We start from the raw sequence: 25,992 nt of genomic DNA, 5'->3' as shown, positions 1-25,992 counted from the left end.
ATCATACAGTAGCTTTCACCTGGTCAGTCTATGTCATGAAAAGAGCAGGTGTTCCTAATGTTTTGAACACTGTGTATATAAATATCTCTCTAATTCTCTGTCCCTCCCTGAATAATACGTTTAGACGACACACATCTCTGCCTGCCACCTCATTTCCCGAGTGGCCTCTGGTTACCCCCTTAGTGTGGGCCTTAATGGCCTGCCATGCGCTGCAATGCGCCTGGCTTTCAAGCCCCAGGAGGAGAATGTTTGGCCCCCTGCGGCAGACACAGAGATGACCCTCATTAGTCCCAATGGCTGCATACTGGGGCTTCCGGAACTCACATCATCCCTACTAACAAGACCACTCTTTGTCTGAGTGGCCTGCCTGGTCTCTATTGGCTCTAGCTTCCATTAGAGGAGGGTGATGGCCTGAACTTCTAGTGATAAAGGTAGAATTTGCAGGTCAATGTCCCTGGAGAGTTGGCATTTCTTTAATATTTTTTTCCCAGGTAGGCTTGTGTTTGTGTTTTAGTGTGGGGGTGAACATGTATATGTCACTGCACATCACAAAGCAATGATGTATTGTTTCTAGTCTAATAGCCGAATTACTAAATAATAAATAGTACTACATAGCCTACAAATCTGGGGGGATGGTTCATTGCAATACTTCCATCTTGTCTATAATATAAGAACTACACATGTTCAAATGAGCAACAGCCTGCTCCGTTCAATTAATTTTCTTAACTCCCCGTGATTTTGAAATCTGATTTAAACATATTTTAAAACAAATATTGTTTCTTAGATGCTAAAATGTTGAGCTGTTTAAATTGGTCACGTGCGTCCACAGTTCACGTTCAAGTCCTTGTCAGCTGACATCCATATCCAATTTCACCATTATGCACTGTCAATGTCTGAACGTCAACACAACCTTTAATATAGTCCACGCTGTTTACTGCGGAACGTATGTGAGTTATAATGTCTGGACTGCTAATTCATTTAATTACCAAGGATTAGAAGCAATACAGTCTTATGTAGCCTACCAAAAACGACATGAAAACTTGCCGACACTTTTCTGTACTCTTGCAACCACCAAATGTTCATTTCAAGCGCAAGAACATAGCCAAATGTCCCGAATATCAATGCTGAATATTGTGTTTTTATTGCTCGGTATTCACTTGAAGTGAATGTCGGTGCTTGTAAACATTTTCGTACGTTACACGTTGAGTTGAATCTATCAATACCAGTTTGTCAAGGGTTATATTCATTACGCCGATTCTGTTGCAAAACGTTTTGTTTGTTGCTGTACGTTTTGCAACAGAAACCGTTTTGCAACGAAAACGAGAGTTTCTATTGGACAAATTAACGTAGGTTTCGTTCCGTTTGCCCTATTTGCTTCGGTTTGGTTCTTAAACAGTTTCAATAATGAATACACTCCTGGCGAGGAGAGCGACTCTGGCAACTAACCCAGAAATAATTTAAAGTTACATAAAAAATTCTAACAGTGATGCAGATTTAGTAAGTGTCTATCTGTAATTATTGAGTTATGTATTGTTGTTTAATTATAGTTGTAATTTAAAAAAACATTTGAGTCAATTAGCAGACGCTACAGAGCGACATACATGTTTTTTAGGTGAATTTATTAAGCTAGCTCAGTGAGATATCCACATGTAAGTATATTTTTCCTCAATAACGAAGTTCTGAGTTTCAGTGATGGACCTGTCAGACCCCGAGGAGCAGTTACTCCACTATGCCAAGACTGGAAGCCTCTCTCTCATCCAGTGTCTTCTGCAGCTACGGATTGAGCAAGAGCTCAGACTCAACATCAATTGCAGAGGTATCCTTTAACTAAATGTAGTCTAATGTATCATCATCTTATGCTGAGAAGCCTGTTGCTGTTCTGGTAATCAGTCCACTGTTAAATGACTGGTGTGATGGCCCAGGAAAGACCAAGACCAGTGCAGGTTGGACACCTCTACATCTGGCCTGCTACTATGGACACAAAGATGTTGTGGAGGAGTTGCTCAAGGTGAGAATAATACAGACTATATTATGTATGTTTGACCTAGTGTATTTTCCTAAAATATATATGTGTGAGCATCAGTATGTGTCTGTTTGTTAGGCTGGTGCTGATGTGAATTTGCAGAATAGCATGGGTGACACGCCTCTACACAAAGCTGCCTTAGCAGGAAGAAAGGTAAACTTTTCATGGGCTTTTTACAGAGATACACGTGTGTACAAGATCATGTCTGTTCAGGTATGCAGTGTGCACGGCTACTTAGTGGTGCATTTCTATGGAGAACGGAATCCTATTTTCTCTCACAGGAGGTAGTTCTGTTGCTGCTGCGATATGATGCCAGTTCCACTATCATCAACGGGAAAGCACAGATCCCTAAAGCTGTCACTGAGGATGATGAAATCAACACCATGCTGGAGGGTAGGTTGTGATTAGGGATTATAATAGAGGAATGTTTGATGGACTCTTCATCGCTGCACTAGATTTTGTTCAGTAGGTCAAATATTAAGCATTTTTCCCCTTTTGCATAATGTTTTGCTACAGTGTGCCCTACTGAACACTACCCTGGTTCACAATCCCTGTTTAATGTTGTGCAGCTGCAGAGAGAAGAGCTGAGAGGAGACAGGAGGAGAAACTTCTGGAGGCGGCCAGAGAGGGAGACGTCTTCACCCTGTCTGAGCTGGTCAGCATCTGATCATCTCTGACCCTCCACTGAACCTCTAGTTACCTCCCAAATGGCACCCTATTCCCTAAAAAGTGATCTACTTTTGACCAGAGATCTATCGGGCCCATAGGACTCGGGTCAAAGGTAGTGCACTATATGGGAATAGGGTGCCCTTTAGGGCAAAGCCTCTTTACCTCAGAATGGGGTAGTAGAAGCGTGGCTTTGGTCTTCTTGATGATTAAGCACTGTACACATGACTTGAGCTTTCATGTAATTGTCTTCAGCTTGGTTACTGACCTCGTAATTGAAGAGGTCAACCTCGTCCTTCCCATTATGCAACAAACCTGTTTGGTTCTATACACATCAAATTGTATTAGTCACATGCACTGAATACAACAGGTGTTCACCTTACAGTGAAGTGCTTACTTACAAGCCCCTCACCAACAATGCAGTTTAAAAAAATTCATAAAAGTAACAAGTAGTTAAAGAGCAGCAGGGAAATAACAACAGTGAGACTATATACAGGGGGTACCGGTACAGAGCCAATGTGTGGCACCAGCTAGTCGAGGTAATTGAGGTAATATGTACACGTAGGAAGAGTAATTAAAATGGCAATGCATAGATAACAGAGTAGCAGTGGTGTTAGAAGAGGGGGGTGCAATGCATTTGATTAGAGGTTCAGGAGTCGTATGGCTTGGGGGTAGAAGCTGTTTAGAAGCCTCTTGGACCTAGACTTGGTGCTCCGGTACCTCTTGCTGTGCGGTAGCAGAGAGAACCGCCTATGTCTAGGGTGGCTGGGGTCTTTGACAATTTTTAGGGTCTTCCTCTGACACCGCCTGGTATAGAGGTCCTGGATTGCAGGAAGCGTGGCCCCAATGATGTACTGGGCCGTACGCACTACCCTCTGGAGGACGAGCAGTTGCCATACCAGGCAGTGATGCAACCAGTCAGGATGCTCTCGATGGTGCAGCTGTAGAACCTTTTGAAGATCTGAGGACCCATGACAAATCTTTTCAGTCTCCTGAGGGACTGTAGTTTGCGCATAGATATATTGATAGCTTACATGCAGATTTGACTTACATGCATGCATGTTATGTAAATGTGAAAAAACACCATGTGCTTAATTCATTCACTTTAGATGTTCCTTTTTCAGCTCAGCAGGAAGCGTCCTCCTGACATCAATTGTAGAGACCTGCAGGGGAACACGCCTTTACACTGTGCTGCCTACAGGGGGCAGAAGCAGTGTGTTGGAAAGCTGCTCAAGTGTGGAGCTAGCTCCAGCATGAAGAACAAGAGTGGTATGTTTCCCTACTGATATGTCCACTGAGGAAATAAAAATAGAATTTGGGGTAAACCATAATTGACCTATCCTCACCATGCACATCCTTTGTATAGAAAAATATATATTTTTTTGTAAGTGGGACTTTGTTTGCATGGATATTACATTTGATAGAGCCTGGATGTAGTTTGAAATCATCCTCACTTCAGTTTCATTATGTGTAGAAAAAGAAAAGAGGTGTATAGATTACCATATTTGCGAAACAAACGATACACCTACTTAGCTGGTGTCTGACTGCGTCCCTAATGGCACCTTCTTCCCTATCTCTATGGGTCCTGATCAAAAGTAGTCCACTATATAGGGTGTAGGTTGCCATTTGGGAATATCCTATGTGGTGTATTCACTGCCTCCCTCCCTGTCAGCTGGTAGGAGGTTTAGTTTAGCAGCAGCAACTCTTCCTGGGGTCCACATAGAACGTACAAATACATGACAAGGTACAGAACACTTATAGACATGAACATCATAAGATATCACATTAAAAAAAATAAAAATAAGAGTTTTATATATTGGAAAGACACCAAGAGACAACAAAAATACTATTTACACCGTTCATATATCATATTCTCATATACTGTACAGTTAAATGAGATTTTTAGATGGAGGTAATTGATAATGGTCTGATAAATGGCCTGGTTCTGTTGCAGACCAAACAGTGTTTGACCTGGCCTGCAGTGAGGAGATTAAGCAGATTCTGGAGGGCAGTCGTGACCAGGTGAGGTGCGAGAAGAACACGGCAGTGAAAAGCTGCTGATACTGTTAAAAGCATCGGTCCAGTGCTCTAGTTTTCAATGAAATCATGACTTACAAAATACTCATGAAACAGAAATGTTTTTTCTTCCCCTAAGGATACAGTTAGTGGTGTGCAGAAGTTTGAAGGCCTCCTGTGGAAGGTATTCTTGTGTTTTATTCACAACAAGTATTACTATATTCTGTACATTCTTGAATGTAATTCAATGATTTCATACAGTACCTACTGTAAAATGTGTACAGTGGTGTTTAGTGTTACTCTGAAACTACTGAAAACTGACATCCTTCAGTATAGTATAGCGATGCTGTCTTTGGCCCTGTCCAATACAGAGTTCCAGGTTCCTGGCATGGCGTTCCTATTGGGTGGTCATTCAAGATGGGGTCCTGTCCTGGTACCCTAGACAGTGAGTCCTCCAACCTTCTTCCCCCTCCTCATCTCTCTCTCTCCCCTCCCTATTGCATACACAGGCCCTTGCTCCTCCTGTTTTCCCCTGAAGAGCTTGAGGTAGTACAGTGAAAAGCTCTTGATAGCTTCATCTTTCTGTCTGTTTGTTTCTAGAGCTGATGCCGTGGCGGATGTCCGGAAGCAAGGCGCTAAGGCTCTGATGAAAGCTCACTGCAGGGTAGGTAGGCACCAGGCCAGGGTTCTGTGTTCAATGCTTTACCAAACATTGAGATGTGGACAGCACAAAATACATTAACCTTTTACTGTCACTTATAGGCCTACCCTCCAAAACCCAACACCTCTGTTCTTGGAATGCATTTTAATCACATTATGTTGATATTAGAAATACCTATTTTCATATCTATATTGACTATTGTTTGTTTCACTGAATTTGATTCATAATCCTCCAGGTAAAAGCATGGGACAAGTGTTTCTTCAGCCTCCGGTGCTTTGATCACAGTCTCCATCACTTCAAGGTGTCATCTAAGACTGATCCAGAGGCTATCAGAAAAGTGAAGTTCTCCTAGGATAGATATTATGTGGTTTGGGACACCGCACGTCATAGTTTACAACACATAGGCCTATTTTCTTTGTTGTTGGTGTGATTTGTTTGTGTGTGCGTGCAGAGATGGCTGGATGCCCTGGAGGAGCATACGGCCTATAGCAGCTGTAACACTACCCAGGAGCAGACCACTGAGGATGAGGGGGATGAAGCTACACTGGGGGACCTAACAGACTCCCTCCAGGTCGGCGCAATTCTTTTCCACCAGCAGTATATTTTCCACCCAATGTACACACACATAATCAGACTGGGATTCAAACCAACACAGATTAATATCCGCACTACAATAGACATTTAAAGGCAAGTGAATAGACTTCCTATCAAAGCCGTGTGCAGCCAGTGTGTACTTACACAAGGTAAAGTGTCTCTCTCGCTCCTTTGCAGGCTGCTGAAGTCTGCCAGCAGAAATTGGAGACTCAAGTGTCTATTTTTCTGTCCATGGTGAAGAATGAGGAGAACAACAGTAAGAGATCTCCTATTCATGATCTCACTGCTCCTTCACAGCTTCTGCCAGTCTCTCTCATTTACTGTCTGTCGGTCTATGGCCGTGTCTAGACTTGACAGTTCATGCAGCTTTAGTATTCGGATCATAGAGTTCTGATCATGGAATTCCGAACGCGCCATGCATCTACGCCTACATTTAAATGTGGTTACCGTGTCCGGATTCCTTTTTCCCGCACTATATTCAAATGCCAGTATGCATTCTACAAACGGTGAAATAGGCAAAATAAAAAAATAACAACAACTGATGGCATTAGCTAACTAGCCAGCTAACCTCTGTAGCTAGCTAGCTTGCAATGCTAAAGGGATTGCAAAGGGGTTAGCATAACTTTTTAAAACAGTTTTTATATTAGCTATCTGATTAGCATTTGAGGTCAGCTAACACTCTATGGACTTATTTCCTCCTACAATATAACGAAAAAATGCCTCTCGGTCCCAAAACAAGTTTTCTGGACACTTGTGGGAGGAGTGCTGATGACGTCGACCACTGTATGTGCTTTCGGTAGTCTGATTGCATCCAGACTGAGGAGAAAGCCGCAGAGAATGCATACAGACAGATCTGAACACAATCCGACCATATGTTAAAGTCAGTTAAATTATCTTGTCATTCAATCACAGTGCCCCTTTTACTGATATTGGCATGTATTAACCCTGTAAATTCTGTAGAACAAGTCTCAGCAAGGACCACTATTCAATGAAGAGTTTGGGATATGATTAACCTTTGGTTAAAATAAACATTTATGTAATGTGTGTAACTGTCGGATGGTGTGAAAGGCCTAGCCACAGAATTGGATAGAGATATACAGTCAACACTATACAGTTCTATGGCCCTAACTCTTTCCTCGCCCTAACTCTTTCCTCGCCCTAACTCTTTCCTCGCCCTAACTCTTTCCTCGCCCTAACTCTTTCCTCGCCCTAACTCTTTCCTCGCCCTAACGCTTTCCTCGCCCTAACGCTTTCCTCGCCCTAACGCTTTCCTCGCCCCTAACGCTTCTTTAACGCTTTCCTCGCCCTAACGCTTTCCTCGCCCTAACGCTTTCCTCGCCCTAACTCTTTCCTCGCCCTAACTCTTTCCTCGCCCTAACTCTTTCCTCGCCCTAACTCTTTCCTCGCCCTAACTCTTTCCTCGCCCTAACTCTTTCCTCGCCCTAACTCTTTCCTCGCCCTAACTCTTTCCTCGCCCTAACTCTTTCCTCGCCCTAACTCTTTCCTCGCCCTAACTCTTTCCTCGCCCTAACTCTTTCCTCGCCCTAACCCTTTCCTCTCCTCGCCCTAACCCTTTCCTCTCCTCGCCCTAACCCTTTCCTCTCCTCGCCCTAACCCTTTCCTCTCCTCGCCCTAACCCTTTCCTCTCCTCGCCCTAACCCTTTCCTCTCCTCGCCCTAACCCTTTCCTCTCCTCGCCCTAACCCTTTCCTCTGTGTTCCAGCATTGGCTACTCCTCTCCTGCTGAAGGCCAGGGAGACCAGTGACCTCTCCAGGGAGACCAGCTCTGCCCTACACTTCTGTCTGAGCCTGTTTTCCAAACAACAGGAGGTACGGTAACTACTATAGCACCCTCACCTCCTAGCTCACCCCTCCAACCTCACTTCTACCTCACCTCTCCAACCCCACCTCTACCACACCCCTCCAACCTCACCTCCACCTCAGTCATAAAGCATCTCAGTGCTGATCTAGAATCAGGTCCCTCCTGTACATATAATCATATTCATTATAATCTAAAAGGATCCTAGATCAGCAAAACTCCCCCTAAGATGTGGTTTGAATTGTATGCGACCCAGGCTATTTTTAAACAATTTGTTGGTCGCATTGCTTTTTTTTTACTCAGAGGGCTGTTTTATGTGGAGCATCTATCATCTTTCCAACCAGAGGACCAGCTATGCCTCTGTTAAAAAGGGGGGGTGATTGGTCCTAAAAAGACCAAACAGGCTGTGATATTATGCGATTCAAAATTCATTGATGAAAAGCATCGAGCCCGTTCACTCGTATTTATGCTTACACAATTGTTTATGTGCTATGTTCTTATTGGCTGATTCATTCATGGTGAATGGGTTATAGAAGCCTCTAGCCCATCCCCCTGTTGTGACTGGCCAGTAGCGGAGTGTTACTGGGGGTAGTGGTTTAGGAAGGGCTGATGGCTGTGTATGTGTGTAGTATGGGAGGGGTGGGTGTCCTAGTGGCCGGGCCATGCCCTTGGGACATAATTACAACAGTTTATTAATCACTACCGCGAGCCTGCAGCAAGGACAGAGCTGAGCAAGATCCGCTTTTATGCTGAGCTCTGCACTCGGCCCGCAGATCAGCACAGGCACGCGCACACACAAACCTACACACTCCTCCATGCACACACTCACTCAGTCAAGGGAAATGCTGCTTGTTTATAGACAGAACTAAAGCGTATGCATATTAACACTGAGGCTGAGACACACACACACACACACACAAGCAGGCACACTTCCACCACCCAGCAGAGCATCCCGGACAGGAGAAAGGAGGATCGATGACAGCAGTGCCCTCCATCCGCACAGGTACAGACAAAACTCCTCTCTTTGTTTTCATTTTCTACTGGGTCTATTTGCAATAGACTGGTCTCTGTAGACCCTGCTTGTTCCATTGTGGGGCTTTGTAATTGAAGATTGTTCAGGTGTGTAGTTTTTCAATGTTGTAGGTAGGAGATTATTCTAAACAGGCGTTTTACATTCAGAACAAGTTGTCTTAACTGCTCTGATGGTGATGTGGGGCATTGAGTACACACGAAGAGGGGTTCGCATAGTGTTCAGTGCATTTCTGACTTTTATCTGGAATTCTGAGTTATTTTATGACATTGGGGTTTATTGTAGTGTACTCTGTCATTTCATTAGAGCATTAGGAAAAGTACCTGGAGAAGAGATTTAGCAATATAGTAAGGACAAACAGTGATTACCTTAAAACTGTGTTCAGTGAACTTGGACTTTAACATCTGGTGCTGTAATGGCATACCCAGAGGGAAGGTTGTATGACAGACTTCCTCTGCAATATGGTTTGAATGCAGTAAATCATTGATGGTATGACTGTATTCATATACCAGTATCTTTCATCAGCTTCATTGTAAGAAACAAATATGCCTGGAAAAAGTAGATCACTGTTTAAAAATAACAGTTTGAGTTGGTATTTGAATGACCCCACAGTGGTTGGATACATTAATATCTCAGTTAAGACTATAGTGTTCTGGAAGATTCTGTCCACAGTGAGAGATGCAAAGTGAGTGTCAAACGGGCTCACTGGCTCGACAGCCGACCACCAGGGGATTAGATGCTTTGACAAGAATCACATGATAAGTCTGAACCAGTACTACGATGTGTCGGCGCTCTCTCTCTCTCTCTCTCTCTCTCTGAGTCGGAAGTGTTAGATCAGACTAATGGGATTAAGACACCTAGCAGAGTATCAAGGAGGGAGAGATGGACAGTATCAAACCTAATCCTTCCATCCATCTCCATTCCACTGTTCCTGCCACAGACACAGCTGTCACTACTGCTGCAGCTTCTGCCTCCCTAGCCTTCTTCACGTCATCATTAATAGGGCCCTGAGTTTTTCTTGACTAGGAAACCTGACCTGACCAGGGAAAACTCAGGGCCACAGTCATGTAATCTAGGTAGAGCCAGTACTTTCTCCAGACTGCGTGACTCAGATTAGGAAAAACTCCTGGCCATAGTCATTGTTTACCAGTAGGGCCAGGAAACAAGCTGCCCCACTACAAGGGAAAACTCTGAACCTTGGCTTGGGTGGCTGAAGTCTTTGAAAATATTGTGGGCCTTCGTCTGACACCACCTAGTATGCAGGTCCTGGATGGCAGGGTGCTTGGCCCCAGTGATGTACTGGGCCGCATCACCACCCTCTGGAGCATCTTGCGGTGGCGTGCCTTGCTGTGGCCGTACCAAGCGGTGGTGCAGCCAGCTCTCAATGGTGCATCTGTAGAACCTTTTGAGGAGCTGAGGACCGATGCTTAATCTTTTCAGCCTCCTGAGGGGGAAGAGGCGCTGTTGTACCCTCTTCACAAATGTATGAGTGTCTGTGGACCATGTTAATTCCTTAGTGATGTGGACACCGAAGACCTTGAAGCTCACCTCCATTTCCTGTAGTCCATTATCAGCTCATTTAGCTTGCTGACGTTGAGGGAAAGGTTGTTGTCCTGGCGCCACACTGCCAGGTCTCTGGTGACCTTCCTATAAGCAGCCTCGTCGTCGGTGATCAATCCTACCGCCGTCGTGTCGTCAGCAAACTTGATGATGGTGTTGGAGTCATGCACGGTCACACAGTCGTGGATGAACAGGGCGTACAGGAGGGTACTAGGCACACACCCCTGAGAGGCCCCTGTGTTGAATGGTCAGCATGGCAGATGTGTTGTTGGCTACCCTCACCACCTGGGGGCGTTCCATCAGGAAGTCCAGTATCCAGTTGCAGAGAGAGGTGTTCAGTCCCATGGTCCTGAGCTTGGTGATGAGCTGTAGTCAATGATCAGCATTTTTACATAGGTATTCCTTTTGTCCAGATGGGTGGGGGCAGTGTGGAGTGCAAACCAATGGAATTTTGTAATTTGGCTGAACTATCCCTTTAACGTTGAGGGGACTTCAATCTTTTTTTCACATTCCAGCAGGAACAGCACCATCTAGTGGTCAGAACCTGGTAATATCAGGATGTAGAATGGGACATAAACGCTTCAATGACTAATTTGTCGGGGGGGGGGGACTACCAATTTCACTGGGAGTACATTACATAGGATAAAGAAACAATACTCAGAGCCGCAGCTACATAATATTTGTCAGACACAGAGAACTGATACTATATACTCGTTGTTGGGATGGGATTGGTGTGGGGTGTGGAGGGTCCATGGGTCGCTTTTGAGCATTCCTTTGGATTCCTCATTTCTAACTGCTTGTTAGAATAAAGTTTGGGCCAAATCGGATTTTGGGTACTATATTTATTGAAAATTATACTAATCCTAGAAATAAAAATGTTCACTTTAGATGCAATCAATTATCTTAATTTCTCAGAGACTTAAATTATATTTAAACAAAATAATATTACAGAAATGCTAATCTTATCTGTTTATAACAACAAACCATTTCAGGCCTCCCAAGTGGAGCAGCAGTCTAAGGCACTGCATCGCAGTGCTTGAGGCGTCACTACAGACCCAGGTTTGATTCCAGGCTGTGTCACAACTGGCCGTGACCGGGAATCCCATAGGGCGACGCACAATTGGCCCAACGTTGTCCGGGTTAGGGGAGGGTTTGGTTGGGCGGGCTTTACTTGACCTATCACGTTCTTGCAACTCCTTGTGTCAGATCGGGCTCCAACACATTGGTGCAGCTTCTGGTTTCAGAGGCGGGTGTTAAGAAGCTCGGTTTGGTGGGTCACGTTTCACAGGACGCACGACTCGACCTTTGACTCGCCCGAGCTCGTTGGGGAGTTGCAGCGATGAGACAAGATCGCAATTGGATATCATGATATTGGGGAGAATAAAGGGGGGGAGATTAAAATACAAATAATTTAAAAAAGATTTCAGAACAAGCTGAGATGGTGGGTGTCAAAATCCTCTTCCCTGTGCTTTTTGAGGTGGAACTACCCATTACAGACCATGTCAGGGATAGGTTCAAAATGTCAATGAAGACACGCGCGCTTGTGAATGTTAACCTGTTAGAGGTCTTACTCAAATTGGCTATGGAGAGCAAGATCCCACATTCATCTGGAAAAGCTGGTGTTCTCATGCATGGTCCAGTATTGCTTGCCTCGAAGCGAGCATGGAAGTCATTTAGCTCATCTGGTAGGCTCGCGTTGCTGGGCAACTCACGGCTGGGTTTCCCTTTGTAATCCGTGATAGTTTGCAAGCCCTTCCACATCTGTCACGCGTCGGGGCCGGCCTAGTGGGATTCAGTCTTAGTCGTGTACTGACACTTGTGGGATTTCTTATAAGCGTCCAGATTGGTGTATCACTCCTTGAAAGCGGCAGCTCTAGCCTTTAGCTCAATACGGATGTTGCCTGTAATCCATGGCTTCTGGTTGGGTTGTGTACGTACCATCACTGTGAGGACGACTTCGTCGATGCACTTATTAATGAAGCCGGTGACTGATATGGTAAATTCCATATTCCAGTCTGCTAGCGAAATAGTCCTGTATCTTAGCATCCGCTTCATCGGACCACTTCTGTATTGAGCCCGTCACTGGTACTTCCTTAGTTTTTGCTCAACCGTGGGACCTTTTATATAGACAGGTATGCCTTTCCAAATCGTGTCCAATCAATTGAATTTACCACAGGTGGACTCCAATCAAGTTGTAGAAACATCTCAAGGATGGTCAATGGAAACAGGATGCACCTGAGCTCAATTCGAGTCTCATACTGTAGCAAAGGGTCTGAACACTTATGTAAATAAGTTACTTTTGTTTTAAATTTCTTATAAATTTGCACACAAACGTTTTTGCTTCGTCATTATGGGATATTGTGTGTAGATTGGTGAGGGGGGGAAAAATATTTAATTAATTTTAGAACAAGGCTGTAACGTAACAAAATGTCAAGGGGTCTCAATGCTTTCTGAATGCACTGTATGCTCATCTGTATGCAGATGAGTGCATTCTAAAAACACAATTCAAATTTGACAAATTGAATACCTGAATTCCCACCCAAATTATTTCTGTGCCAATCAAATGTTGTATGTGCTATATTTCAGTGAATATCTGATGGATTAAAAAAAATCTGTGTTTGCATCTATTGTGTTTGCATCTATTGTGTTTGCATCTATTGTGTTTGCATCTATTGTGTTTGCATCTATTGTGTTTGCATCTATTGTGTTTGCATATATTGTGTTTGCATCTATTGTGTTTGGCATCCATTGTCTAACTGTGCATGTTATTAGAATTGTTTTTAAAACCTTTTAGTAATTTTGATGGCAGTTTCTACATTATGTAGATGTTTAATTAAATGCACAACTGGGAGGGAGTGGAGAGACTAAACCGCTTAGTGGTAAAGAAACCATGACCCCATTTTGATGAATAATTTATGTACAGCCTCGATGGGGGCCATTTGCCCCATAATCTCTTTTCCGTCTTGTGTGAAAACAAAGTTAAAACTTGCAGCTTCATGGTCCCGGGTAGGAAGGCAGAGGGCTGTGATTGTCCCAGGTGTTTCCAGTACAGCCACAGAGCCTCAGTCTCAGTAGAGCCTAAAATAGAGCTTTGTGTGCTGAGGCGAGAGGATGGAGGGGGGGGGGGGTTGAGTGAGGAGGAGAGAAATAGCACTGGGGCACGTTACACAACAAAGTATTCCCAGATGGGTCTCCTTGGCTCGGGCTCCTGCTGCAACGTGAGTTCATTTAGTTTCAGTAGCTTCAAAGACAAGTAGGACAAGCTACAAAGACGAGTCAAATAAAATTGTATTGATCGTGTACACATATTTATCGCAGGTGCAGCAGAATTCTAATGTTTCTAGCTCTAACAGTGCAGTAATACACTACATGGCCAAAAGTAGGTGGCCACCCCTTCAAATTTGTGGATTTGGCTATTTCAGCCACACCCGTTGCAGACAAGGTGTATAAAATCGAGAACACAGCCATGCAATCTCTATAGACAAACATTGTCAGTAGAATGGCCTGTACTGAAGAGCTCAGTGGAGTGGTGTAAAGCTCGCCACCATTGGACTCTGGAGCAGTGGAAACGCGTTCTCTGGTGTGATGAATCAAGCTTCACAATCTGGTAGTCTGGGTTTGGCGGATGTCAGGAGAAGACTATCTGCTCCAATGCATAGTGCCAACTGTAAAGTTTGGAGGAGGAATAATGGTCTGGGTCTGTTTTTCATGGTTCATGTTAGGCCCCTTGGTTCCAGTGAAGGGAAATCTTAATGTTACAGCATACAATGATATTCTTGACAATTCTGTGCTTCCAACTTTGTAGCAACAGTTTGGGGAAGGCCCTTTCCTGTTTCAGCATGACAATGCCCCCGTACACAAAGCAAGGTCCATAGAGAAATGGTTTGTCGAGATCGGTGTGGAAGAACTTGATTGACCTGCACAGAAGTACAGACCTTCCCAGGAGATTGGAGGCTGTTATAGCAGCAAAGGGGGGACCAACTCCATATTAATGCCCATGATTTTGGAATGAGATGTTCGACGAGGTGTCCACATACTTTTGGTCATGTAGTGTATGTACTGTATGTGTCCAGTGCATTCGGAAAGTATTCAGACCCCTTCACTTTTTCCACATTTTGTTATGTCAAAAACCATCCTCATCAATCTACACACAATACCATATAATGTCAAAGCCAAAACAGGTTTTTGAAATGTTAGCAAATGTATTACAAATAAAAAAACAACCTTAATTACATAATTATTCAGACCCTTTGCTATTAGACTCAATTGAGGTCTTCAAAGTAGCCTCCCATTGCTTTGTTGACAGCTTTGCACACTCTTGGCATTCTCTCAACCAGCTTCATGAGGTAGTCACCAGGAACGCATTTAATTTAACAGGTGTGCCTTGTTAATTTGTGGAATTTCTTTCCTTCTTCATGAGTTTGAACCAATCAGTTGTGTTGTGACAAGATAGGGGTGGTATACAGAAGATAGCCCTATTTGATGAAATACCAAGTCCATATTATGGCAAAAACAGCTCAAATAAGCAAAGAGAAACGACAGTTCATAATTTCTTTGAGACTTGAAGGTCAGTCAATCCATGGTGGTCCTCTCATGAGGACCACCACAGGAAAGGAAGACCCAGAGTTACCTCTCCTGCAGCCTCAGAAATTTCAGTCCAAATAAATAGTTCAGAGTTCAAGTAACAGACACATCTCAACATCAACTGTTCAGAGGAGACTGCGTGAATCAGGCCTTCATGGTCGAATTACTGCAGAGAAACCACTACTAAAGGACACCAATAATAATAAGAGACTTGCTTAGGCCAAGAAACATGAGCAATGGACATTAGACCGGTGGAAATCTGTCCTTTGATCTGATGAGTCCAAGTTTGACATTTTTGGTTCCAACCGCCTTGTCTTTGTGAGATGCAGTGTAGGTGAACGGATGATCTCCGCATGTGTGGTTCCCACCGTGAAGCATGGAGGAGGTGGTGTGGGGATGCTTTGCTAGTGACACTGTCAGTGATTTATTTAGAATTCAAGGCAAACTTAACCAGCATGGCTACTACAGCATTCTGCAGCAATATGCCATTCCACCTGGTTTGTGCTTAGTGGGGCTGTCATTTGGTTTTCAACAGGACAATGACCGAACACACCTCCAGGCTGTGTAAGTGCTAATTGACCAAGGAGAGTGATGGAGTGCTGCATCAGATGACCTGGCCTCCACAATCCCTTGACCTCAAACCAATTGAAATGGTTTGGAATGAGTTGGACCGCAGAGTGAAAGAAAAGCAGCTAACAAGTGCTCAGCATATGTGGGAACTGTTGAAAAAGCATTCCAGGTGAAGCTGGTTGAGATAATTCCAAGATTGTGCAAAGCTGTCATCAAGGCAAAGGCTATTTGAAGAATCTCAAATATAAAATATATTTTGATTTGTATAAACGCTTTTTGTTACATGATTCCATTTGTGTTTTTTCATAGTTTTGTTGTCTTACCTATATTTCTACAATGTAGAACATATTAAAACTAAAGAAAATCGTTGAATGAGTAGGTGAGTCCATACTTTTTACTGGTACTGTATATTTCAGAGGTTTAAAAAGGAACAATTATAAACCAGTACTTTTTGGGGGTTCGAGCCGTTTCAGAACTTTATTTTGCTGGTCAAAAGAGTGGAACAGAACGGAAAATAAATGATAGTTCTGATCCGAACGAAACCATTGGAAAACGATTTTGGTTCCAACCCCTGGAGTGTATGGACAGTATATGAATAGAAAAGGTGTGTGTATAGGTGTTGAAATTCTGGTGAGTGACCACCAATCTAATATCCAAAATATATTTTTGGCCGTCGGTAATAATGCAAGAAACGTTTTGAGCAAATAATGTACGAAAATAACACGCCAAAAAATGTACACTGTAAAGATGGCTAGGAGCTGGAATCAGGGTGACCCAAGTCTGTCGGCGCCATCTTGTCAAGTAGGACGACTACTTTATTCTGAGTGGAATAGTGAACATTGTGGTGACAAGTGCTTGTTTTGTTTCACAGGCAGAGTGAGAACGAATGTACTATTTTATAAGGATGGTCTGTCTGGTAGATGTTAAAGCCAGCCTATGTTATGCTCATAAAATGGAAGGTTCTCATAATTATGTCTTAGATTGGAATGTTCTCCTGGCCAGTAGATATTCCTTGCATATTGTGATCTAAGTGGGAAATGGAGAGGGGTAAAGATGTGAACAAAGCATCTTTCAGTATCAGACAACACTTAGTCAGTAGATACACTACCCTTCAAAGTTTGGGGTCACTTAGAATTGTGCTTGTTTTTAAAAGAAAAACAAACAAAAAAGTGTCAATTTAAAATAACATCAAATTTTTCAGAAATATAGTGTAGACATTGTTAATATTGCAAATGACTATTGTACCTGGAAACGGCTGATTTTTGTTATGGAATATATACATACGCGTACAGAGGCCCATTATCAGCAACCATCTCTCCTGTTTTCCAATGGCACATACTGTTAGCCTTGTAAAATGATCAACTTGGATTAATTAGCTCATGGATCATTTAGAAAACCCTTTTGCAATTATGTTTGCAGAGCTGAAAACTGTGCTGATTTAAAGAAGCAATAAAACTGGCCTTTAGACTAGTTGAATATCTTGAGCATCAGCATTTGTGGGTTCGATTACAGGCTCAAAATGTCTAGAAACAAAGAACTTTCTTCTGAAACCCGTCAGTCTATTCTCGTTCTGAGAAATGAAATGAAGACTATGATGTTATTTTAATGGACAAAAATATGCTTTTCTTTCAAAAACAAGGACATTTCTAAGTGACCCCAAACTTTTGAACAGTAGTGTAGGTTGGTTTCTAAATTTGAATGTCTATTATATCTGATCTATTCACTTATTTATGATATTATACTGAACAAAAATATAAACGCAACATGCAACAATTTCACAGATTTAACGGAGTTAGTTTATTTAAGGAAATCCGTCAATTGAAATTAATTCATTAGACCCTAATCTATGGATTTCACGACTGGGCAGGGACACAGCCATGGATGGAGTTTTTCCCTACACAAGGGCTTTATTAAAAAAATTCTAAAACAACGTTGGAGGCGGCTTATGGTAGAGAAATTAACATTCAATTCTCTGGCGAAAGATCTGGTGGACATTCCTGCAGTCCATTCCAATTGCGCGTGGCATTGTATTGTGTGACAAAACAGCACATTTTAGAGTTGCCTTTTATTGTCTCCAGCACAAGGTGCACATGTGTAATGGGACCAACACTCTACATGTTGAGTTTATATTTTTGTTCAGTATATATCTAAGGAAATCCCCCTCCAGAGCATACAGACTGTGCCTAACCCTGACCTATGACCAGAGCGTATCTTATGTTCTCCCTCTCGCTACAATACCAACTCTCCATTAAGACATAACCAGTACATAACCTCCATTGAGATCTCTAGAGGATGTCTTCTTAGCTGGTGTTCATATGCCTAGCAGTTAAGAGCATTGGACCAGTAACGGAAAGCTCACTGGTACAAATCCCAGAGTCAACTAGGTAAAACATCTGTCGATTTGCCATTGAGCAAGGCACTTAACTCTGCTTGCTCTTGATAAAAGTGTCTGCTAAATGACTAAAATGTCAGATGTTGACAGGCCTACTGTACTGTACGTGTATGGGGGAAAAGAAGGAAGGCTAGATAGACTGTTTCTGACGCTAGGTGCCAGACAGCTGAAACAAATGCCAAGGAATTTAGAGTATGGCAATAAATCACCAGCATTTCACAAAGGAAATTGAAGTTTCCGCCCTTCAGAAAGTGAAGAAGATACAGTACGTTTATACTAGTCTTTTTTTGTTAGTAGGTTAGTGGAGCGATATGGAGAACGCGGACGCAATCCAGACACAACGGAATTCAACAGTATTCAAAAATGTGTTTAACTTAATAGGGAATCAACTAAATGTATTGAATGTTTATTAATTTTCCCAAGTTTATTTTAAGACATGAACAGAATGCATATTTCTGAAGAGGCAAGGAGAATTCCCCGTCTGTGTAATTCTCTGGCAACAGCTCTGTTGGACATTCCTGCAGTCAGCATGGCAATTACAAGCTCCCTCAACTTGAGACATCTGTGGCATTGTGTTGTGTGACAAAACTGCACGTTTTAGTGGCCTTTTATTGTCCCCAGCACAAGTGTAATGATCGTGCTGTTTAATCAGATTCTTGATATGCCACACCTGCCAGGTGGATGGATTATCTTGGCAAGTAAGAAATGCTCACTAACAGGGATGTAAACCAAATTTGAGAGAAATAAGCTTTTCATGCATATGGAACATTTCTGGGATATTTTATTTCAGCTCATAACATGGGACCAACACTTTACATGTTAAAATTTAGAAAGGTGTGATTTTGAGAGCAAAAACCAGAAGAAACGGGGAAAACAGAAACCTGGAAAAACAAAATGAAGAAAACGGAATTTGGGAAAAACAAAATGGGGGTCAGGCAAAACAATTCCCGATTTTATAGGGGCCTAATGTAGGTTAGGGTTTGACAAAAATAAATCCTGTTTCATTGGGTTCAGGATTCCCTTTTGATGTTTCAGGTACATACAGCAGCGTGTTTGCCTTGCCTTGCTTCCTGTTTGCTGTGTTGTTGTTCAATCAAAGCCAAGGTCAAGTAATGATCCTGCCAACCTGATTGAGCAGAGAGAAGAGCTGTTTTTAAAGAAGCTCGGCACAACCTGCATCAGTATATTGATTCACTGGAGTCATCCTCACCTCTCTGACCTCAGACGCAGCACTGGAGCAGGCTTGGGTAATTAGCGTTGGGCTAGAAGCCAGAGAGGAAAGATTGAGTGTATATTATTATAATGTTGCAGTAGTTTCTCATCCATTGTCTGGGTTTGAGGGGATGAAGAGTATTTTGTATGAATGTTTTATCCCACCACCTGCTATGGCTGACACTAAACTTAAAAGGCAATTACTTTGAGTTTTGTTTACTATCTCTATCTGTAAGTGTTCTGACTTCAAAGAAAAAGCATAGTTCACCATATCATAGTGACTGCACTCTCCAGACTTTCTTCTGTGTTCTCTTTTTGGTGTTTTTATCAAATCAAAATCATCTGATTTTGAAGTTGTTGTTTTTTGTATTTTACCCCTTTTTTTTCTCCCCAATTTCGACATTGTCTCGGGAGGAGAAGGTCGAATCATTCATCATCTGAAACATGACCTGCTTAACCGCACTTCTTAATACACGCCCACTTAACCCGGAAGCCAGCCGCACCAATGTGTCGAAGGAAACACCGTTCACCTGACAACCGAGGTCAGCCTGCAAGCGCCCGCCCTGCCACAAGGAGTCGCTAGGGCGAGATGAGCCAAGTAAAGCCCCCCCCGGCCAAACCCTCCCCTAACCCAGACGTCACTGGGCCAATTGTGTGCTGACGCTAGGTGCCAGACAGCTGAACCAAATGCCAAGGCATTTAGAGTATGGCAATAAATCACCAGCATGGGACTCCTGATCACATCCGGTTGTGATACATCCCGGGATCAGCCCAGGTCTGTAGTGAAGCCTCTAGCACTGCGATGCAGTTCCTTAGACCGATGTGCCACTCTGGAGGCCGTTTCTTCCTTGTTTTTAGATAGTTATGTAAACGAGTCATTTTATTCACCAATTCATTCCTAGGTATTACTATCTTTAAATAATCATATAGAATAGATGGCAAGTACTCTCCCAGTCCGTCCCCTACCCCTCTCACTGACTACAGTATGATTTTTACATTAGAGGTGTTTTGTTGAGGTTGTGTTATTGATTGCTTTTGACTTTGAGTACAGGCTTGACAATGTATGCACAGTACTAATATAGGGACGGTGGCTTCTCTTCGCTATCTCAGATTTACAGTTGATTTACAGGCTCAAGTTTCTGACGGAGACTGTCGGCTCAGGCCGCCTTCCTTCCTTCCCCAAGGTGACTTTGTCATCTTCTCACTCTGGAGTCTTGGCTCACTCTGTTTTTGTCGTCAGTCACTGAGCTTTCTTTTCTCACAGAATTCAATTGACTTCTCCTCTCAGTAGGTCAGTAGGGAAAATCGACACTTAGTTTTTACACATTTATTTACAGTATTTACCACAGTACTTATTTTCTCTGGAAACACATAAAAATAAGATGTATTAATATAACTTGAAGTAGGTTGACTTCCAGCTTTCACTTGAGTGATCAAAGCCCCAGGTTATGACGTACTGTAGGCTGTTGCTTGGTAAGAGTGTTGTTTTGTCAGATTGCTGTTTATTAGTCTCTTCCTCCTGGGGTTAGTGGAGGATCCACAGCACCAGTATCAGAGAGGGGCGAATGGCTATCCAGTCAAACACCCCAGTCCAGCCGAGCTCAGGTTGCCCAGGAGAGACACTCAATCCTGGGCCACGGTGCTGTCTGAGACCGGGGTGTTTGGTTCAGAGTGGAGGAAACTGGATCTGAAGGGCCGTGGGTTAGAACAATGACCTGCCGTCCCGTCAGGAGCATTATCAACCACAGAACTCTACAGTGGAAGAGATCAATACCACAAACACACCTATCACAGTCTGCTTTTCACATGATCTGTTAGAAATGCATTTAATGCATGTCAAATGTTTGTAATGGCATGTTGTGCATTGTCTTGTCTAATGTGCCAACAAGTGTGTTGTGCACATGTTCTGCACACTGTGGCATGTCTAATATACCATGTGTGTGTGTGTGTGTGTGTGTGTGTGTGTCCCAGGTGTGGAGCCTGAAGTTGGAGCAGGAAGTAGAGAAGAACAAGCTGCTAACAGAGGCTCTCCAGACCTTAGCTACAGAGCACCAGGATCTAGACCAGCAGTCCCTCTGTAAAGGCAGGAGGTCCTCCACGCTAAGCACACTCACAGAGGATGACTTCTATGATGCCCTGTCCGGTCAGTCAAACACAACTGTCTTCATTAAATCCTTGGAGTGCATCGTAAATGGCACCCTATTACCTACATAGTGCGCCATACTGACCAGAGCTCTAGAAGTATTCTATATAGGGCGGGGATACTCAACTAGTATTTGAACATTTCCGGTCACACAAGTTTCCTAGGTGGCAAATGTCCGGATGGATATATTAATTTATCGGTAGTAACAAACCCCCACCTCGCGACCCCAAACTGTTCACATTCCTCTTTTTGGCAGAAAGAACAGATAGCAGTTATGATAATTTTTCTGTGATTCTACACATTGAGCCATGGGGTGGGGAGAACATTTAGCCGTTTTAAAGCTCATTTCCTGCCATTCTACACATTTTGCCATATCGTACTGTATGTGTGTTTGTGATACCTGAGTGACTTCCAGGTACCCATGTGCTCACAATCTGGCCATGATAACTACAGGTTTTAGATCGGCTAACTTACTTACCTAGCTAACATGGGCTACTTGGTCAGCTGGACATTTCTGGTTATAAATAGCTCTCTAAGATCTGTCAGTGAATTACATAACTAGGGAAACTGCCCATGCACTACCAAATGTCTAAATTGCACCTTGTGAATTCTACTATTACAATTCTCAACAGCATTCAATTGAAAGCCCGACTGAGTTCCTAAAATCTGGTCTGTGGTCCGTATTCACCCCTTTCTGGGTCTGAATCTGGTCCGTATTCACCCCTTTCTGGGTCTGAATCTGGTCCGTATTCACCCCTTTCTGGGTCTGAATCTGGACCGTGGTCCGTATTCGCCCCTTTCTGGGTCTGAATCTGGACCGTGGTCCGTCTGTTGAGTGTGTGTGTGTGTGTGTGTATAGGCATATAGAGAATAGGGTGCTGTTTAAGATTGCAAAAATTGACATTAATTATACCATTAACATATTTTTTTTTCAGGCTATTCTGTTTTTCATTGACCTGTACCTCAGAACATGTTTGAAAGACCTCTATAAGCACCTCTATACAAAGTGATGTATAAGATGTATAAGATAAGAACCAATTAAATGAGCCTTGTAAATCTGTAATAAAAAATGAGCCGGCTGACTATCGTGGTTCTGCAGCTCTGAACGATAAAGCTGAGTTGATTCCTTCAGTCTAAATTGTTCATTGACCCTACCTGGCTCCCTAACCTTAAAGCTCCTCCACACTGTTGTCAGTAATGAAAACCACTTCCCCTGTGGAGTTGTTTCTGTGTTGAAGAATAGGCTGTGGTTTACAGACACCTTGTTTATTTTTATCAGCAGCACAGACACCTCCAGGATCCAGCAACACATCTCTCTCCAGCAGACGGTAGCCTCTGAGGCTGAGGAAGATTTCACTCTTTATTTGGTTATTTCTTTATACAGTTTGCAGAGACTGACTTGATAATTGTGCAGTGTGCTGAATGATGTATGACCTAGGGAAATTCCACGGTAATGGTTCTTTCTTCATACAGTTGGCAGAGACTGACTTGATAATTGTGCTGAATGATGTATGACCTAGGGAAGTTCCACGGTAATGGAATTACACGCTCTCCGATTTGTCAGTTTAAAATGTGTGCCAAGCAAAAACCGTTGATTTCAAAGTTTAACAAACCATGCAGCTCTATGCACAATGATTGCTTCAAACAATTTACAGAGTATATGCAAAATAAATACAAATATTGTAAACATTTATGGAAAAAAAACTTTTGGTAACAGATTTACGAAAACATCTCCTTTTTACTTTTTTATTGTCACTTGCACAAGTACAGTGAAATGCCTTTCATTCTTGATCTTTCCCAACAACGCAGTAATCAATATCAGCATGTGTCTCTGTCTGTGTGCACGGAACATGATTCACTACACATGCTAACAGGGTGGCTGAGGTGCCCAGAAGGTCCCCAGGGCACCCAAGCCTCCCTCCATGTCTTCCTGTCTAATGACCAATCCCAGCGCTGTGTTACACGGCTGGTTACCCAACGATCAGCTACCTGCTACACTGGCTAATTGTCTCCATGTTGGGATAATGGCCCTTACAACTAGTGTTGCAGAGAAGTAACAATCTCAAAATGGCCACTGCTGATGAATCCCAAGGCTAATAAGACGGCTAGCAAGCGCTTCTTCTTAAGGCTGAAATATTCTCTCTCGTTTCAGGCGGAAATATCTCTCGCTGTAGCTAGGCTCTAAAATTCAAAAGGAGCTGGTTAAGTGAAACCTTTTAAGAATATGATATGACCAGATTACTCTATGCTTGGCTAACAGTGCTTTAGTATTGAAATAGATGTCGAACTCTGTAGTGGGCTTCTCCAGCACAGTGTAGCCTATCCCCTAGAGCCTTGCAGTAGAGTAGTGATTGATACTGTATGCTGGCTAAAATAGGAGCATGCTGCTTTGCTATACAGTATGTTTGTGCATTTTTAGAGTGATCCCTGGTTCTCTGGGATTGTTGCATCATTCATCCATCCACAGTGATCTACTGGTCAGCGCTTTCTCTCTCCCTACTCTTATAAATGTACCCTGCTTACTGCAATCTATAATACCATGTTTACGTTCAATGTAAGAGCGAGAAAATCGACCAGCACGTTAGACATCTTCAGTCTTCCTTGTTTACATAATAAAGATGCATCATGTCCGTTTGTTATTATTGGATGAAGCCACATGACCTACATCTATCCATACCATTGCTCTACTTATGAGAGATTTTGAAGCTTGTTCCCATAACCGATCATGCCGGATAAATTGTTTAATTAAAAGCATTATTAGCATGCCCGAAAAAAAACGTATTGGTAATATCAGCTCTGTGACCCTGCCTCACACAAAGAACTACAAAACTATTATACAATATTCTATGATTCAGTCTCTCAGCTCCTCCTCTTTGTTCTGTTTCCCCTCCCCTTTTTCCTGGGTGTTACTACCTGTGTTGTCCCTAGTAGCGGTTTACATGCATTCTAAGTTAGACGGAGCCAGAGTACTGTACTAACCACAGCATACACAGCACCCAGAGGGAGGGGAACGTCTTTGTGGCCTCTCGTAGGAACCCTATCTCCCAGGTGTGGTTTCGCTGGCTGCAGGGAGGGAGGAGGAGGGAGTTCTGTCAGTCACTACCGGGTGGAGGAGTGTGAAGGCAGGCTGCAGAATTTAACATTTTTTGTTTTGGTTTGCTTTGCTAGGCTCAAAGGTGACATGACTCCCTCTCTGTCTCTGGCCCCTGGCACCCCCCTCCCCCTGCAGAGTCCGACGACGAGCATTCTCTCTCTCTGAGCGGCTTCCTGTCTGTGGCCGGACACTCGTGTGAAGAGGAGGAAGAAGGGGAGGTGAAGGAAGAGGAGAGAGAGCCCTCTCTGTTCAGCAGCAGCACCCTCAGGGGACCCGCTGCCGCCTGCGACATGTCTGGGGAGGTTAACCATGGCGACAAGAAGGCCCAATGCAACGGAGTGAAGAAGCACAGGTGGGGTCAGGGTGCAGTTAATATGTGATGTAAACGGCTTGTTTTCAACTTGGTTTCCTGCTTGATTTTCTTGTCCCCTTCTCCAGCTCCTATTAAAGCAAGGCTTTGAACTGTGCGGTTAATTTATTCTAGTATATTCTATCATTATTTATATTGTTTTGTTGTTTTGAAATGTGTGTTTTTATCACGTGACATTTTGTAGGAAACGACTTTGTATGCAATAGAGCCAATGGCATATAATGTGATATACCCCCGTACGTCTAGGTTTTTATTCCTGTGTTTGTTTGGGCACCCAAGCCCCATAGACAGGTCTCTCTTGTTTTTCCATCCACAGTTATGTCATTAAGATTCAGCAGGCAGTGGCTTATTGGTGCTTGGTACACTGGGTCAGAGCAGAAGGCTTTTTGAAGATTGGTCAGTCTACTTTATTTCTGTGGACGAGGATGATTGCATGCCCTCTCTTTCTTAATCCAAACAATTGACCCGTGAATAATTTAGTGCTTGCCAGTTTAGAGCACGAAATACTGAGTGAGAGGAAAGGGGTGTGTGTGTGTGCGCGCGCGCCTGTGTGTGTTGTGAAAGATTGATGAGGAGCTTGTTTATAAGCTATAGCTGTCATTCAGAGTTATAGCTTCTCTGGCTATATGTAGATACATCTCTGTTGTGTGATGGAATGAGGGATCCCTATGGGCCCTGGTCAAAAGTAGGGGAGATTGGGGTAAGTTGAACCGAAGGAGTGAGTTGAGGCACCCTCGTTTCTAGTAAACCACACACACAACGAATCATCTGACCAAATATTTAGGAAGAGGTCGTCATTTCATGTTTTAAAAAGAAAGTAGTAATATTTCAATCAGTACAGACACTTGAAGGCTGTTTAATTTACCCTAATATCCTGTGGCTCAACTTACCCCATAACCGGTGTAAGTTATGCCTAGAGACCACTTTTTTTGGCTATGTTTTCAAAACTGTAATGTTTTACATGAATTCTGATTATTTCCAGGGATACACAACATCCTGAAATATATGTCGATATCTTTGTTAAAAAGAATACTACATTCTCTGCACCTTACACACACACATACACATCACAACTGCTACTACCAGACTTATTATGATAGCTAAATACTGAACAATTTTAACACTTTCCCCCTAATCCCCCTTCCCCAAAACTCATGTCAAAATTTGCCTATATATTGTACATTCCTGTATTATACTTATGCAAAAAAATACAAAAATATATTCTACATGTGCATCAAGTACATACGATTAATGAAACC

At 43.1% G+C, this 25,992-nt stretch overlaps 1 protein-coding gene across 5 annotated transcripts in view; it reads left to right on the top strand.

The window, feature by feature from the left end:
• Window positions 1–816: 816 nt before the first annotated feature.
• LOC118394749 (oxysterol-binding protein-related protein 1-like) overlaps window positions 817–25,992 on the top strand; it is a 39,714-nt gene continuing 14,538 nt past the window's right edge. Inside the window, exons 1-17 of one of the 5 annotated variants that reach the window (XM_035788262.1) lie at window positions 817–947; window positions 1,691–1,816; window positions 1,923–2,008; window positions 2,102–2,176; window positions 2,305–2,416; window positions 2,593–2,678; window positions 3,814–3,958; window positions 4,644–4,711; window positions 4,845–4,889; window positions 5,077–5,150; window positions 5,306–5,369; window positions 5,602–5,703; window positions 5,818–5,937; window positions 6,138–6,216; window positions 7,683–7,789; window positions 21,098–21,269; window positions 24,499–24,715. In XM_035788262.1, coding sequence (XP_035644155.1) covers window positions 1,693–1,816; window positions 1,923–2,008; window positions 2,102–2,176; window positions 2,305–2,416; window positions 2,593–2,678; window positions 3,814–3,958; window positions 4,644–4,711; window positions 4,845–4,889; window positions 5,077–5,150; window positions 5,306–5,369; window positions 5,602–5,703; window positions 5,818–5,937; window positions 6,138–6,216; window positions 7,683–7,789; window positions 21,098–21,269; window positions 24,499–24,715 — 1,676 coding nt within the window. In that variant the 5' untranslated portion in view covers window positions 817–947; window positions 1,691–1,692. Of the gene's footprint in view, window positions 948–1,354; window positions 1,498–1,677; window positions 1,817–1,922; window positions 2,009–2,101; window positions 2,177–2,304; window positions 2,417–2,592; window positions 2,679–3,813; window positions 3,959–4,643; window positions 4,712–4,844; window positions 4,890–5,076; window positions 5,151–5,305; window positions 5,370–5,601; window positions 5,704–5,817; window positions 5,938–6,137; window positions 6,217–7,682; window positions 7,790–21,097; window positions 21,270–24,192; window positions 24,318–24,437; window positions 24,716–25,992 lie in introns of those variants that run through there. The other 4 variants (XM_035788263.2, XM_035788261.2, XM_035788265.2 and 1 more) reach the window with 4 other exon arrangements.

The sequence above is a fragment of the Oncorhynchus keta genome, chromosome 15, assembly GCF_023373465.1.
Source record: "Oncorhynchus keta strain PuntledgeMale-10-30-2019 chromosome 15, Oket_V2, whole genome shotgun sequence".
NCBI lineage: Eukaryota > Metazoa > Chordata > Actinopteri > Salmoniformes > Salmonidae > Oncorhynchus > Oncorhynchus keta.
The sequence above is the reverse complement of the archived record's forward strand: the minus strand, read 5'-3'. Positions and strand labels throughout refer to the sequence as shown.